At 36.9% G+C, this 18,037-nt stretch overlaps 1 protein-coding gene across 6 annotated transcripts in view; it reads right to left on the bottom strand.

The window, feature by feature from the left end:
• Positions 1–18,037, bottom strand: part of ZNF385B (zinc finger protein 385B) — a 423,520-nt gene that overhangs the window by 65,520 nt on the left and 339,963 nt on the right. For all 6 annotated transcript variants that reach the window (XM_050750566.1, XM_050750567.1, XM_050750570.1 and 3 more), the window contains one exon: positions 11,476–11,586. In XM_050750566.1, the coding sequence (XP_050606523.1) occupies positions 11,476–11,586 (111 nt within the window). The remainder of the gene's footprint in view (positions 1–11,475; positions 11,587–18,037) is intronic.

The following is an 18,037-nucleotide window of genomic DNA, read 5'->3' as shown; positions in this document are numbered from 1 at the left end:
ATTTAGCTCTAATATTTTATGTCCTCAATTCCCTCTCCTTTAAATCCTGACCATCTCTCAAGTCTTTCTCAGTTTACCTCTACCAGGAATCTTTGGGCAAACACAAAGATAACATATAGAGAATACCCAGTACAGGGCCTGGCAGAAGAGAAGGCATTAATCAAATGATAGCTTTCCACGTGTGTGATTATTCTATCCCATGTGCTGTCTCCATTACTAAATTTATAATTAAATTTATATTACTGTATTAACATCATGTAGTTCAGCAGTGTTTATAATTGTATTAGTTTTATTTCCCTAGCTGGTTAGGTATAGGAGGGTATTTCTCAGATCTTCCTTTCAAGGCAGGAACTACTTTGATTCTCTTTTCCTAACTCTCTGTTCAAGTTCACTGCTTTTTTACTCTCCTTAAATAACTCATGTTAACCAGCTACAGTATTTTGCCAACAACATCTTCTTAGCTTGAAATGTTAAAACTGGTTAAGGTCATACTTCTTCATATGCCGTTTCCACCTCCATCCCATCCCCAAGCCACATATCATAAAGTTCCTTACAGTCAGTCAGACTTTCCCAAAAAACTGCTCTTTATGCTGACCCACCACAACTAAAGTTATCTGGCTTCCACGGCAAAATGCTGTCACTTCATTTAAAGAGCTGCTTGAGAGATGAGAGTAGCTAAAGGGTATCTCTTCTGCAGAGTGTTCTAAACGGTATTAAATTGGTCTCTTACTTGAAAGTAGTGTAGTAAACTTATTTTTTTGTTCCATTCAGCTTCACTTGTGTTTTTGTCTTAAATTATAAAAATTATAGCCACTTGCCTGCTCAACCATACTGAATAAAAGATAAGCTACAGCAAACCAAGTATGTCTTAAATAAAGCCTGAATTTAAACTTAAAACCAGCAACTAATCGTTTTGGAAGGCTACAGGTGTTCCAATTCTACCTGTTTTTAATTGTATGTTGAATACATTTTCAGCTGAAGAATCCAAAACCACAAATATCTAATGAAACATCTTATTGTTAAGGATTCTGCAACCAATCTTCACTAAAGAAATCCATACCAAGCGAAGAAGGAAAATACACAAACCCTCAACAGTCTTTTTCCAACCCCCAAGTGGCAAGACAACTTTTGGATGAGAAAGATCACTGACAAAATGACTTAAAAATCCTTCCAGGAATCTTTTACTTTTGACTAAAAGAGTTATTAACACAGGAATTTTACACAGGAAAAAAGAAAACTCATAGTATTTTTAAAGCGGTTATTAATGTTTGATCGGCAAACTAATATTTAATGGAAATGAACCAAAGCTTGCAGTTTTGATGGTGAATCATGGATACTTAATTATTTTCTGTTGAGACTGTATTATGATAAGTGAGGGTGAGTATTGGTACTTTCCTAGTAATGTTCATATTTTCTTTTCTTCATAACATCATATTAGGCTGATCACCAATTCTGAATATCATTGAACACATATAAATAATTAAAATAACATGTCATGTTAGATATCTATGTATTTAAAGAAAAGCCAAAAAAATTGAATGATGTGTATTATCTATTTCCTCATTAGTTAAAAATAGGATTTGATGAAACTTTATGAGTCATCATAATCGCTTTTTTTTTTTTTTTTTTTTTTTTTTTGAGGCAGAGTCTCGCTCTGTCGCTCAGGCTAGAGTGTAGTGGCACGATCGGGGCTCACTGCAAGCTCCACCTCCCGGGCTCCTGCCATTCTCCTGCCTCCCGAGTAGCTGGGACTACAGGCACCTGCCACCACGCCTGGTTAATTTTTTGTATGTTTAGTAGAGACGGGGTTTCACCGTGTTAACGAGGATGGTCTCCATCTCCTGACCTCGTGATCCATCACAATCACTTTTTTAAACTTCACATTTAACCTAGTCTTTCCTTTTTTTTCAGTGACAAACTTAATATCAATCCTAAATTATCCAAATATCCATTTATAATAAGGTAATGCTGATAAAGGCTGTGACTTTTTAAATAATATTATAGTGCTACTTTGGAAACAAGTTTACATTTAATAAGTGACTACTATATGCTTCAAAAAAGATGACTGAACTTTGTTATGAGCTTGTTAAACAGTTGCTATTGAATGAAACTTTTAGCACGATATGTCCCTGCTCCCTGTAATCATGCTATATTTCTGTCATATTGAAGCAAAAATGTTCATCATTTTGTCAGCTCTGTCTGCAAAGCAGAGAATTACCTTCCCAAGTTCCTGAGATTTATGCTTTTAATTACTTCCTATCTGCTTCACTACTCTTCAAACTTAAGAATCAATATGAATAGTCTTATTTATGGCAAAAATGTAAAATGTTTGACAAAAGCAGGCTATCATTTTCTAGATTTCCATTTGATGCTATTGATTCCCTCTATTTTCAGTATCATTTTTCTTGACAGAATCAGTTGGTTTTTTCAAACTTACAATATTATTCATTTATTCAACAATTTGTACTGTTGAACAGCAGATGTAAAGTTTGCAACTAGCTTTTTGGTTCTTAACCCAGCAATGAGATTTTCACTACTGTGGTTATCTCTTTCTTTAATCATCTGCTACAGAGTTCACTTTATATGTGACTTTCTCCAAATCCCCTTATCATAAAGTCACTTTTCTGTGAGGGTCAACTTCCTTGGCTTATTTAGGTTTTGCATGGGAGGCTACTATTTATAAAGGTGAAATCTAATAGCTTAGGCACTAGTATTCTTGAACATACACACACACATATACACACGCACTCCTTATATGAAATTGTGTATATATAATCTAGAATTATATAAATATGCTACAAGTTTATACACTAAAGAAGCTGCTATCTTAAGGGATTTCAAGAGAAATACAGTTGATATGTGGCATGCAGTGAATATGTATATATACGTGTGTATATATATATGTGAATGTTTATATATGTGAATGTGCTATCTATATGTTAATATATGTGAAGCTGATATCTATCTTAAGGGCTTTCAAGAGAAATGCAGAAGATGTGTATGTGTGGCAGGCAGTGAATGTGTATATATATGTGTGTGTGTATATAGGTGAATGTTTATATATGTGACTATACATATATATAGGTGAATGTATAATATATACATGAAAGTGAATGTTCAAAGTTTTTTTGACAAACCCATTAGGGTAAAGTACCATCAACTATAGAGTGTCTGAATATTCAGAAAATATGAGGTAAATTTATTTTTTAAATAGTATGTTGGTTTGAGTTTCAAATAACATGCTCAATATATTTTTAACCTTCCAAAGGCCTTTTTAAGGAAAATACCTCTAGATTTAAAACAATGTATCCAGTTTTTAAGCTAAAACAGCTTAATAAAGAAATTACAAATGTCCAAGAAAGACAGGGGAAATTACATTTGTTGTATTTTTGTGCCAGAAAAATAGGAACAAGTGATAAAGGAGAGGAGTTGGAGGAGAGAGAAGAGAAAATTGAGTAGAGAAGAAAGGAAGAAGAAATGTGATAGTTTAGAGGAAAACACAGGGGAAGAGAAACATGTAACATGCAGATAGAATTTCTAGAGTTAAAAGCAAGCACCAGGCAGTCAATAGCAAAATGTGGAATCCCCTAGGAGAATGTTACATAATGACAAATAAAAAGCTTGATACTTCAGAAAACCCAAGCGGGTACCCTTGCAGCTGTGTGCCTCTTTTGCTTTTGCTGGAAGGGACATCTTCAAACATGGTGTCTAATGGGGTTCCTGTTTCCCAGTTGATCTGATTTCTCAGAAAAAAACACAGCTGCTGCAGGGACTTGCTGCCTCGTCGCAGCTGGTGGAGAGAGGTGGAGTTAGGTCTGGTGGCAAAGGAAGATGCAAAATCAGCCAACAGCATGTGGAAAGGGAGTTATGTGGAACCCAAAGTTGTGGCTTCCTTCCTAATCTCTTGACTGCTGAGGTCTCTGCTGGGTGACAGAGAATGCCAAGGTCTCTAGCAGAGACAGCACTAAGGCCTTCTGAATGGCAGATGGTAGATAGGGAAGTTTGTTCATGCAAGACAAATACAAGTTTATATTGTATTTTATTAACTGCTAAAGAAATCAGGAAATTGGAATAAAATTAAAACCAAAGAAGAGACGTAGGCAGAAAGACCCCGGAGGGCATAACCTAAATGGCCTTATCCAAATGAAAACTGCTAAGATGACAAAGACACAAAATGCACAGTGAGGTGGTATTATGGATGTATCAATTGCACACTAACTGTAGCACATGGGAGTTGAGGGAGGTCATTGAACCACTGCAGTTTCTGAAATTTCAGAAATTTATAGTAAAGAGTAGCACAGTCAGGTCACCCACAGAAATGTTTACACAAGTGGTTGATTACCCTACCATTTTTTTTTTTTTTTTTGAAACGGAGTCTCGCTCTGTCGCCCAGGTTGGAGTGTAGTGGTGTGATCTCGTCTCACTGCAAGCTCCGCCTCCCGGGTTCACGCCATTCTCCTGCCTCAGCCTCCCGAGTAGCTGGGACTGCAGGTGCCCGCCACCACGCCCGGCTAGTTTTTTGTATTTTTTAGTAGAGACGGGGTTTCACCATGTTAGCCAGGATGGTCTCGATCTCCTGACCTCGTGATCCACCCTCCTCAGCCTTCCAAAGTGCTGGGATTACAGGCATTACCCTACCATTTTAACTTCTACCCTTAATTTTCTGTCCATATGTACTTAATCATTCTAATGTAAATAAATGAAATTGCAGGAGGTTGTCACCTTAGGTCTTCAGACATGAGAAAATAGGGCACAGCAAAAAGAACAGAAGGCTAAAATGAGAGAGAGGGATATTCGATAACCTAAAACCAAAAAACAAAATAAAAAACATCAACAGATCACAAACTTAGAGGTACCATAAAAAATAAAATATAAACTATAAGTGATTCAATGTTTATGATGTCATTCAAAGATAATAATGTAAATTTGAAAAATCAAATGGCCTAGCTCCAAATGAGTAATAAAAGCCTATGGGGTCAACATTTAGGGACAATGTATCTCACGCTTAATTACTTGTGGTACTAATGCCGAGTACCAACATTTCAGGGTCAACTTCTGACTTAGACTATATAAACTTGACTAAAAAGATCACCATGCTTTCATTTGGATTTGCCTATAAGGCATAAAAGACTCAGAAATACATTAAGGGTATTTATAATAAACTATGTTCTGAGATCAATATTAATAATAATAATATAATCTCTGTTTTTAAATATTTAAGAGAATCAAGTTGCCCTGTTTTGTGTAAGAATCTGATTAAGAATTTGATTTTGATTCAATTTTGTATAAAGATTGGTTTTGTGTAAGAATCATTCTTTCATCCTTCTGCTACTATCCTCCAAGGAATTGAAACTAATATGTAAATTAGAAATTATTTGGAATCTGCCAATTTCAACTTAGCCAAAATGAGATAAACGTTAGTCTCAAAAAATTTTCTGAAGTGTACGTAAGCTCATTTCCCTGGCAAAGCTTAACTCTGGAAATGGCATTTTCCAGCTAAAAGATAAAGATTCAGATTTAGGCTTATCAATTTATGACCATACTGCAGTTGCAGTATACTCAGTTACTGGAGAATAAAGAAACATTCAGGGTTAAAACAGCCTCATTCAGCTTAGGTATACCTTGTTAGAAAAAAGGTGATCAGGAAGAAAGTAGGGCTTGAGGTGATACACACACACATTTGTGCAAATGTCTGGGACTCAGTTGGAAAGCATATTATTCCTGGACTGCAATGCCTGCTCCCTGGCAAAGTTAATGGTGTTAATTTGTAAAGGTTCATTTGGGAAATGTTTGTGATTAATGCTTGCTCATTTACATAACTGTGTATTGTGTAAATAAAGCTGTAGCATTTTGCTTTTCAACAGGGTAGTTCTACTGAGATGATAAAAGCTGGACAAAGGGAGGTACAGGACACTTAAACTAGGTCATATTGAATTTTAATGCATGAAGTCGACTGGTACATTTTATATGGATAATGAAGAACTGCAAAATGCAGTCTGTTTACTGTGCATCTGCCTTCCAGATTTTTCAATAAACGTATTTTCTATACTGAAGAGTGAAGCCAATTTCAGTCTCAGGCTGATTTAGAAATGTTATTAAAAAATAAGGATGAGCATCTTTTAAATTCTTACATTAAAATGTAAATAGGGTAATTATAAAATAATAAACTCTCTCCCAAATAAAAAATGCTCAGCTTCAGAGCTTGTTTATGCAGATTATAGCACCATTACTAAACACTGAGAACATGTATATGTCACATTTGTGAATTTGCCATCCAGACTTTGTGGCTTTACTGCCCAGAGTCTAAGAATGACTCAGAAATCTAATTTCTTTCTTTATTATCAATGGAACTTTGGAGCTATAGCAAGGAGGCTGCTGGTCATGTGCTTATGTGTGCACATATGTCCACGCCCCTATTAGTAAGTACAAAGAAAATGGCTGACATCAAATGGAGCTCAAGACAAAGGTGGATGTACTCCTGGAGTAATTCTGGGGCTCGAAAGAAATTCTTATGCCTTCCATAACCCAACCCATCACACAAATAAAAAACAGAACTCATAGTCATTCTTTCTGGGTCTTAGCTGTTGATTTGTAAGATGGAGGTGTTTATATCCTATTCTCCTGACAGAGATACCATGGAAATGATTATTAATTATAGAACTTCAATGGTCCTTCCAAAGATCATGTGGTTCATTTTAGGCCGTATTGTAGAGATTAGCAAAGTGTTTATCATACAGGAAGAGTTCAGTAAATGCTTAGGAAATGAGTAAACTTATGTGAGGCAACATAATATAATAGGAAGAGCTGTGGATTTAGAGGCAAGAGATTCAGACTTATGTTCTAGCTCTGCCATTTACTGAGTGAAAATCTAGGAGATATCAAAAGATGGGAACCAATCTAAGTGTCACCCTGTAAGGGATGAGTTAAACTATGAAACATCCACAAATAAACTACTGTATTAGTTTTCTGTTGCTTTCATAGCAAATTTTTATAAACTTAGTGGCTTAAAAACTTCTTATCTTATAGTTCTGGAGGTCAGGAGTCTGGCACGGATCTCACTGGGCTAACATCAAGATGTCAGCAGGGCTGCATTCCTTCTGGAGGCTTTAAGGGAAAATCCATTTCTTTGTCTTTTCCAGCTTCTAGAGGCTGCCCACATTCCTTAGCTGGTGGCTCCTTCCTTCCCTTACAAAGCCAGCAATGGCCAGTGGACTCCTTGTCAGATGGCATCACTCTGACTGCCTCTTCCACCTCCCTCTTCTACTTTTAAAGACCTTATGGTTACCTTGGGACCACAGGATGATCCAGAATAATTCTTTTATCATGAGGTCCGAATATTAGCTCCCTTAATTCCATCTACTACCTTAATTCCACTCTGCTATGTAAGATATATTAACAGGTTCCAGAAAGTAGGATATGGGCATCTTTGCCTATCACATCTATAAAAAGAGTACAGGAGCTCTCTATGTTCTGATAGAAAAAATTCTCCAGCATATATTGTTACATAAAAAAATGAAGGCAATGAAGGCAAAGAAGAGTGTCAATAGTATGCTACTATTTACATAGAAAAGGGAAGAAATAAGAATATGTAGTCATACTTAGTTATATTTGCATAAGCAAAACCTGGAAAGATATGCAAAAAATATTAAAGTGATTACAAATAGGGAATGACATGGAGGTTGGGAAGGTGAGGAAAGGGATAGTTTTTTCAATGTGTGTGTGTGTGTTTTTTTTTTTTTTTTTTTTTGAGATGGAGTTTTGCTCTTGTTGCCCAGGCTGGAGTGCAATGGCACAATCTCAACTCACTGCAACCTTCCCCACCGGGGTTCAAACGATTCTTCTGCCTCAGCCTCCCAAGTAGCTGGGATTACAGGCATGCACCATCATGCCTGGCTAATTTTGTATTTTTAGTAGAGACAGGGTTTCACCATGTTGGTCAGGCTGGTCTCAAACTCCTAAACTCAAGTGATCTACCCATCTCAGCCTTCCAAAGTGCTAGGATTACAGGCATGAGCCATTGCACCCAGCCTCAATAGGTTTTTTAATATTATCATGGTTTGGACTATAAATATGTTATTTTTTAATTTGAGAGATTCATAATTGTCCCTAAGCCCCTATTATTCAGTCAGTGTTCAACATCTCTTGTTTTGAAGAATCTATCCATCATCAACCTCGTTATTTTACTCTTCTTAAATTAACTCTTCTAAATAGGTAAATCCTTATTTGTCAGTGGCTTTAAACCAAGCAGTTCTCTAACATTACATTAATGGACTTCATAAAATTAGGCATCTTTTGCACGATTTTTGCAATTTCATTCTGAAATCTGTTATTTGCATTGTATTGAGAGATGTTATCAAGCATCTGGCCTTTTGACAGTGAGAATGCCAGTGTTAAAGATGCAGCATGTCTTTAGGTGGGCATTTGTTTTGTAAGTGGTCAGATAAGTAATAAACATTTTCATGTCATATCTATATAACAACAGACTTTAATTTCTCTGTATAACTCTAAAAATTTGAATAATAACTGAGCAATACTGTAAAATGTACTCGAATCTATTTCTGTATTTATTATTGTGTCTATTCTTAGAAAAGTATTATACTTTCATTCTAGTAGTAAAATTGTAGCTTAATATATTTAGTAGTTATATCACTATCATAAATTAGTCTTCTATTTATAAAATATTTTGTGGCTCATATCATTAATTTTTTCTAGTTAGATTTACTAAGGTATACCCTACATATAGTAAATTTTTTTTTTTTTAGGTGTTCAGCTTAATGAATTTTGAAAAACAAAGACTGTCATGTAAACATCACAACAATAAAGTTACAGAATATTTTCATCATTCAAAAAGGTTCCTGCATTTCCATTTGTGGTCAATTCCCTAACTTAACCTTCAGTCCCTGTTAACCACTGATCTGACTATCCCCATAGTTTCATCATCTGCAGAAAGTTATCCGAGTGCAATCATACAGCATATAGTCTTTGTGTCTTACTTCTCTCACTTAGCATACTGCCTTGGAGATTCATCCATGTTGTAGCATGTATCACTACTTACTTTTTACTTTTACTTTATTTCTATTTATTTTTATTTCTTTATTTCCATTGTATGGCTTTAACATAGTTTGTTTATTCACCAGTTGATGGACATTTGGATCAATTCCAGTTTTGGGCAATTATAAATAAAATTACTTTAAGCTGTACATATGGATAAATATATGTTTTCATTTGTCTTGGGGATATACTTAGAAGTGGGATTGCTGGGTCATATGGGAAATGCATGTATAACTTTATAAAGTTTCTTATTAATAACTGCCAAATTGTTTTCAAAAAACATTTTGTATTCTCACTAACAGTGTATGAGAGGTCCAGTTGGTCCTCATCCTAGCCATTTGATCCTATCAATTTGTTTAATTTTCACCATTCTAATAGGTGTAGTGGTATCTGATTTTGGTTTTAATTTGTATTTCCTTAATCATTAAACACATTGAGCATTTTTAAATGTGCTTATTCATCATTCATATTTCTTCTTTGGTAAAGTGTCTGCTAAAATTGTTTTCCCATTTTATCATGTATTATTGAGTTATAAGTTATTTACATATTTGTATGCAATTTCTTAAGCAGGTACAAATATTTTCTAGCAGTCTATAGCTTGTTTTTTCATTTTCTTAATAGTGTAACAGTGTCTCTGAAGAGTAGAAGTTTTAAATTTTGATGAAGTCCAATATATCAATATTCACACTTTCTATTTTCTAAGAAATCTTTGCCTAATGCAAAGCCAAATAGATTTTCTACTGTTTTCATCTAGAAGTTTAATAGTTTTTGAAAGTTTCTATTTTATGAATGATCCTATTGAACTTTTATGTTTTGTATCAGGTAGCAGTCAAGGCGTTTTTTGAATTTACATATGAATATACTTCTTCTAGCACTATTTGTTGAAAAGATTAGGCTTTCTTCATCGAATTCACTCTGCAACTTTGTTGAAAATCAACTGACTATATTGGTGCGAGTCTATTTCTGGACTCTGTTCTGTTCCATTGATCCATGTGTCTACCATTCTTTCACCAATTTCACAGTCTTGATTATTGTAGATTTTAGAGTAAGTATTAAAATCAGGAAGCATTAAGTCTTCAAAATGTGTCCTTTAAAAATGTTTTGGCTGTTCTAGGGCTTTTCTTTTCTATGTATATTTAAGAAACAGCTTGCTATTTTCTACAATAAAAAAGCATTTTGGAATTTTGATCAGGATTGTGCTGGATCTATAGGTCAATTTGGGGGAGAACTGACATCTTAACAATATTAAGACTTCAAATGAATTAACACTGTATATTTCTCAGTTTATTTAGGTACATTTTGATTCCTGAACAGGAAGTTTTATGATGTACCAAAAAATTCGTTGGACTTTTGATTAAAATTATACTAAATATAATTTTATAAATCATGATAAACATCTCTTTTCCAATGACTATTTTTTATTATGCTTCCTATGTAGAATTATCAAAACATAATTTAATGGTATATGCAAACAAAAGTGATTATTATTTTAGTATTTCTAAACAACATTAATTCTGTAACAAGCTCTTTGCAAAATGGCTACAGGGGTCAAGTAACTCAGGAAATACCACATATTATACGCAGCCTTCAGATTCTGATTTACATCGGTCATTGGCTTTACTTGGTAATTGGATATTGTAAATATTCTAATATTGTTTATTTTGCTTTCCTGTTATTTTGTCTATAAATTTGAAAACCCATTTTCATAAAAGAGAGTGATTTGTTCCATTTTCTTGTTATCTTTTTTTAGCAGGATGGTTATGCTTGCCAGATAAAATAGTTTATGAAACTTTCTCTGTATTTTATGTTCTGGGAAAATGTAAATCATATAGGAAATTAATAATTCTCTTAGGTATTTAACAAAATTTGGCACAAATAGGAAATGTGGCACTTGATAGCTAATAGTAAAAATGGTTTTCTTCCACATTTATGGCATTTTAATTTTTAAAATATCTTCATTGCATTTTAAAACTTTTTTCATATTTTCTGATATTCAAGCATTTTGACAAGTAAATATAATTAGTGAGATTAACTGTAAAATGGTATAGTTGAGACTGACTGCATAGACAAATTCTTAATTTTTGATATTAGCCACTTATAGACTATTGTCTATAATCCTCTATTGGTTTTAAAATTTGTATTTTTTTTTATTGTTGTAATGTTATTCTAGAAAATACTTTCAATGTGAGCTAGGTTGAATCCATGGATATGGACCCTGTGGATTCAGAGGGTCAACCATACTCTATTGTTCAAGTTTTAAGCATTGAATCCAAATCTCTTGGAAATCTGGCATCCTGAAATAAGTGGGCTACCAGTAGGAGTGGCTGCTAAAGAGTATGTAAATATTAAGAAATATACATATGTAGGTCAATTAGACTTTTAGCTCTGACAAACGACAGAGAATAATGAAAAGGTGATACTCACATCCGAGTTAAAGCGAAGCTGACAGACATTACAAGAAATAACTTGTTTCTTCTTTGGGGGAATGGATACTCCAAATGTATGGTTAATAACCGCTTTTTGCACAGGATCCATCTGAAGAACAAATGAGAAAATAGTCTATTTGTAACTTCTAAGAGAAGACAATAGTGAGCAAATAACAGTAGTTGAAATATTCCATAGTTTAAACTTTTAGTTCCTAAACAAAGATAATAAAGAATCTCATTCAATAGTAATGTATTTGTCTCCAAAAATTAAACATGAAAACAAATGACAAAAATGAAAACAAAAAATGGCTTTGAAAACATAACTCAAAAAAGACCACAAGAGAATCACCATATTCCAAGAAACCTTATTTCTATAGAAGGAGCCTTGAAAAACCTTAGAAGAATCATAAAACAAGAAAACTTAAGATCCAAAGGTCAGGGTTAAAATTAACTTTTTTTGAGCAACTGTAGGGGGGCGGAGCAAGATGGCCGAATAGGAGCAGCTCCAGTCTCCAACTCCCAGCGCGAGCGACACAGAAGACCGGTGATTTCTGCATTTTCAACTGAGGTACTGGGTTCATCTCACTGGGGAGTGCCGGACGATCGGAGCTGGTCAGCTGCTGCAGCCCGACCAGCGAGAGCTGAAGCAGGGCGAGGCATTGCCTCACCTGGGAAGCGCAAGGGGGAAGGGAGTCCCTTTTCCTAGCCAGGGGAACTGAGACACACAACACCTGGAAAATCGGGTAACTCCCACCCCAATACTGCGCTTTAGGAAACAGGCACACCAGGAGATCGTATCCCACACCTGGCCGGGAGGGTCCCACACCCACGGAGCCTCCCTCGTTGCTAGCGCAGCAGTCTGTGATCTACCGGCAAGGCAGCAGCGAGGCTGGGGGAGGGGCGCCCGCCATTGCTGAGGCTTAAGTAGGTAAACAAAGCTGCTGGGAAGCTCGAACTGGGTGGAGCTCACAGCAGCTCAAGGAAACCTGCCTGTCTCTGTAGACTCCACCTCTGGGGACAGGGCACAGTAAACTAAGACACACAGACACCTCTGCACAGACGCAAACGACTCTGTCTGACAGCTTTGAAGAGAGCAGTGGATCTCCCAACACGGAGGTTGAGATCTGAGAAGGGACAGACTCCCTGCTCAAGCGGGTCCCTGACCCCTGAGTAGCCTAACTGGGAGACATCCCCCACTAGGGGCAGTCTGACACCCCACACCTCACAGGGAGGAGTACACCCCTGAGAGGAAGCTTCCAAAGCAAGAATCAGACAGGTACACTCGCTGTTCAGAAATATTCTATCTTCTGCAGCCTCTGCTGCTGATACCCAGGCAAACAGGGTCCGGAGTGGACCTCAAGCAATCTCCAACAGACCTACAGCTGAGGGTCCTGACTGTTAGAAGGAAAACTATCAAACAGGAAGGACACCTACACCAAAACCCCATCAGTACATCACCAGCATCAAAGACCAGAGGCAGATAAAACCACAAAGATGGGGAAAAAGCAGGGCAGAAAAGCTGGAAATTCAAAAAATAAGAGCGCATCTCCCCCGGCAAAGGAGCGCAGCTCATCGCCAGCAACGGATCAAAGCTGGACGGAGAATGACTTTGACGAGATGAGAGAAGAAGGCTTCAGTCCATCAAATTTCTCAGAGCTAAAGGAGGAATTACGTACCCAGCGCAAAGAAACTAAAAATCTTGAAAAAAAAGTGGAAGAATTGATGGCTAGAGTAATTAATGCAGAGAAGGTCCTAAACGAAATGAATGAGATGAAAACCATGACACGAGAAATACGTGACAAATGCACAAGCTTCAGTAACCGACTCGATCAACTGGAAGAAAGAGTATCAGCGATTGAGGATCAAATGAATGAAATGAAGCGAGAAGAGAAACCAAAAGAAAAAAGAAGAAAAAGAAACGAACAAAGCCTGCAAGAAGTATGGGATTATGTAAAAAGACCAAATCTACGTCTGATTGGGGTGCCTGAAAGTGAGGGGGAAAATGGAACCAAGTTGGAAAACACTCTTCAGGATATCATCCAGGAGAACTTCCCCAACCTAGTAGGGCAGGCCAACATTCAAATCCAGGAAATACAGAGAACGCCACAAAGATACTCCTCGAGAAGAGCAACTCCAAGACACATAATTGCCAGATTCACCAAAGTTGAAATGAAGGAAAAAATTTTAAGGGCAGCCAGAGAGAAAGGTCGGGTTACCCACAAAGGGAAGCCCATCAGACTAACAGCAGATCTCTCAGCAGAAACTCTACAAGCCAGAAGAGAGTGGGGGCCAATATTCAACATTCTTAAAGAAAAGAATTTTAAACCCAGAATTTCATATCCAGCCAAACTAAGTTTCATAAGTGAAGGAGAAATAAAATCCTTTACAGATAAGCAAATGCTTAGAGATTTTGTCACCACTAGGCCTGCCTTACAAGAGATCCTGAAGGAAGCACTAAACATGGAAAGAAACAACCGGTACCAGCCATTGCAAAAACATGCCAAAATGTAAAGACCATTGAGGCTAGGAAGAAACTGCATCAACTAATGAGCAAAATAACCAGTTAATATCATAATGGCAGGATCAAGTTCACACATAACAATATTAACCTTAAATGTAAATGGACTAAATGCTCCAATTAAAAGACACAGACTGGCAAACTGGATAAAGAGTCAAGACCCATCAGTCTGCTGTATTCAGGAGACCCATCTCACACGCAGAGACATACATAGGCTCAAAATAAAGGGATGGAGGAAGATTTACCAAGCAAATGGAGAACAAAAAAAAGCAGGGGTTGCAATACTAGTCTCTGATAAAACAGACTTTAAACCATCAAAGATCAAAAGAGACAAAGAAGGCCATTACATAATGGTAAAGGGATCAATTCAACAGGAAGAGCTAACTATCCTAAATATATATGCACCCAATACAGGAGCACCCAGATTCATAAAGCAAGTCCTCAGAGACTTACAAAGAGACTTAGACTCCCATACAATAATAATGGGAGACTTCAACACTCCACTGTCAACATTAGACAGATCAACGAGACAGAAAGTTAACAAGGATATCCAGGAATTGAACTCATCTCTGCAGCAAGCAGACCTAATAGACATCTATAGAACTCTCCACCCCAAATCAACAGAATATACATTCTTCTCAGCACCACATCATACTTACTCCAAAATTGACCACGTAATTGGAAGTAAAGCACTCCTCAGCAAATGTACAAGAACAGAAATTATAACAAACTGTCTCTCAGACCACAGTGCAATCAAACTAGAACTCAGGACTAAGAAACTCACTCAAAACCGCTCAACTACATGGAAACTGAACAACCTGCTCCTGAATGACTACTGGGTACATAACGAAATGAAGGCAGAAATAAAGATGTTCTTTGAAACCAATGAGAACAAAGATACAACATACCAGAATCTCTGGGACACATTTAAAGCAGTGTGTAGAGGGAAATTTATAGCACTAAATGCCCACAAGAGAAAGCAGGAAAGATGTAAAATTGACACTCTAACATCGCAATTAAAAGAACTAGAGAAGCGAGAGCAAACACATTCGAAAGCTAGCAGAAGGCAAGAAATAACTAAGATCAGAGCAGAACTGAAGGAGATAGAGACACAAAAAACCCTCCAAAAAATCAATGAATCCAGGAGTTGGTTTTTTGAAAAGATCAACAAAATTGACAGACCACTAGCCAGACTAATAAAGAAGAAAAGAGAGAAGAATCAAATCGACGCAATTAAAAATGATCAAGGGGATATCACCACCGACCCCACAGAAATACAAACTACCATCAGAGAATACTATAAACACCTCTACGCAAATAAACTGGAAAATCTAGAAGAAATGGATAATTTCCTGGACACTTACACTCTTCCAAGACTAAACCAGGAAGAAGTTGAATCCCTGAATAGACCAATAGCAGGCTCTGAAATTGAGGCAACAATTAATAGCCTACCAACCAAAAAAAGTCCAGGACCAGATGGATTCACAGCTGAATTCTACCAGAGGTACAAAGAGGAGTTGGTACCATTCCTTCTGAAACTATTCCAATCAATAGAAAAAGAGGGAATCCTCCCTAACTCATTTTATGAGGCCAACATCATCCTGATACCAAAGCCTGGCAGAGACACAACAAAAAAAGAGAATTTTAGACCAATATCCCTGATGAACATCGATGCAAAAATCCTCAATAAAATACTGGCAAACCGGATTCAGCAACACATCAAAAAGCTTATCCACCATGATCAAGTGGGCTTCATCCCTGGGATGCAAGGCTGGTTCAACATTCGCAAATCAATAAACATAATCCAGCATATAAACAGAACCAAAGACAAGAACCACATGATTATCTCAATTGATGCAGAAAAGGCTTTTGACAAAATTCAACAGCCCTTCATGCTAAAAACACTCAATAAATTCGGTATTGATGGAACGTACCTCAAAATAATAAGAGCTATTTATGACAAACCCACAGCCAATATCATAGTGAATGGGCAAAAACTGGAAAAATTCCCTTTGAAAACTGGCACAAGACAGGGATGCCCTCTCTCACCACTCCTATTCAACATAGTGTTGGAAGTTCTGGCTAGGGCAATCAGGCAAGAGAAAGAAATCAAGGGTATTCAGTTAGGAAAAGAAGAAGTCAAATTGTCCCTGTTTGCAGATGACATGATTGTATATTTAGAAAACCCCATTGTCTCAGCCCAAAATCTCCTTAAGCTGATAAGCAACTTCAGCAAAGTCTCAGGATACAAAATTAATGTGCAAAAATCACAAGCATTCTTATACACCAGTAACAGACAAACAGAGAGCCAAATCAGGAATGAACTTCCATTCACAATTGCTTCAAAAAGAATAAAATACCTAGGAATCCAACTTACAAGGGATGTAAAGGACCTCTTCAAGGAGAACTACAAACCACTGCTCAGTGAAATCAAAGAGGACACAAACAAATGGAAGAACATACCATGCTCATGGATAGGAAGAATCAATATTGTGAAAATGGCCATACTGCCCAAGGTAATTTATAGATTCAATGCCATCCCCATCAAGCTACCAATGAGTTTCTTCACAGAATTGGAAAAAACTGCTTTAAAGTTCATATGGAACCAAAAAAGAGCCCGCATCTCCAAGACAATCCTAAGTCAAAAGAACAAAGCTGGAGGCATCACGCTACCTGACTTCAAACTATACTACAAAAGGCTACAGTAACCAAAACAGCATGGTACTGGTACAAAAACAGAGATATAGACCAATGGAACAGAACAGAGTCCTCAGAAATAATACCACACATCTACAGCCATTTGATCTTTGACAAACCTGAGAGAAACAAGAAATGGGGAAAGGATTCCCTATTTAATAAATGGTGCTGGGAAAATTGGCTAGCCATAAGTAGAAAGCTGAAACTGGATCCTTTCCTTACTCCTTATACGAAAATTAATTCAAGATGGATTAGAGACTTAAATGTTAGACCTAATACCATAAAAATCCTAGAGGAAAACCTAGGTAGTACCATTCAGGACATAGGCATGGGCAAAGATTTCATGTCTAAAACACCAAAAGCAACGGCAGCAAAAGCCAAAATTGACAAATGGGATCTCATTAAACTAAAGAGCTTCTGCACAGCAAAAGACACTACCATCAGAGTGAACAGGCAACCTACAGAATGGGAGAAAATTTTTGCAATCTACTCATCTGACAAAGGGCTAATATCCAGAACCTACAAAGAACTCAAACAAATTTACAAGAAAAAAACAAACAACCCCATCAAAAAGTGGGCAAAGGACATGAACAGACATTTCTCAAAAGAAGACATTCATACAGCCAACAGACACATGAAAAAATGCTCATCATCACTGGCCATCAGAGAAATGCAAATCAAAACCACAATGAGATACCATCTCACACCAGTTAGAATGGCAATCATTAAAAAGTCAGGAAACAACAGGTGCTGGAGAGGATGTGGAGAAATAGGAACACTTTTACACTGTTGGTGGGATTGTAAACTAGTTCAACCATTATGGAAAACAGTATGGCGATTCCTCAAGGATCTAGAACTAGATGTACCATATGACCCAGCCATCCCATTACTGGGTATATACCCAAAGGATTATAAATTATGCTGCTATAAAGACACATGCACACGTATGTTTATTGCAGCACTATTCACAATAGCAAAGACTTGGAATCAACCCAAATGTCCATCAGTGACAGATTGGATTAAGAAAATGTGGCACATATACACCATGGAATACTATGCAGCCATAAAAAAGGATGAGTTTGAGTCCTTTGTAGGGACTTGGGTGCAGCTGGAATCCATCATTCTTAGCAAACTATCACAAGAACAGAAAACCAAACACCACATGTTCTCACTCATAGGTGGGAACTGAACAATGAGATCACTCGGACTCAGGAAGGGGAACATCACACACCGGGGCCTATCATGGGGAGGGGGGAGGGGGGAGGGATTGCATTGGGAGTTATACCTGATGTAAATGACGAGTTGATGGGTGCAGCACAGCAACATGGCACAAGTATACATATGT

The sequence above is a fragment of the Macaca thibetana genome, chromosome 12, assembly GCF_024542745.1.
Source record: "Macaca thibetana thibetana isolate TM-01 chromosome 12, ASM2454274v1, whole genome shotgun sequence".
In the NCBI taxonomy this organism is placed as follows: Eukaryota; Metazoa; Chordata; class Mammalia; order Primates; family Cercopithecidae; genus Macaca; species Macaca thibetana.
The sequence above is the reverse complement of the archived record's forward strand: the minus strand, read 5'-3'. Positions and strand labels throughout refer to the sequence as shown.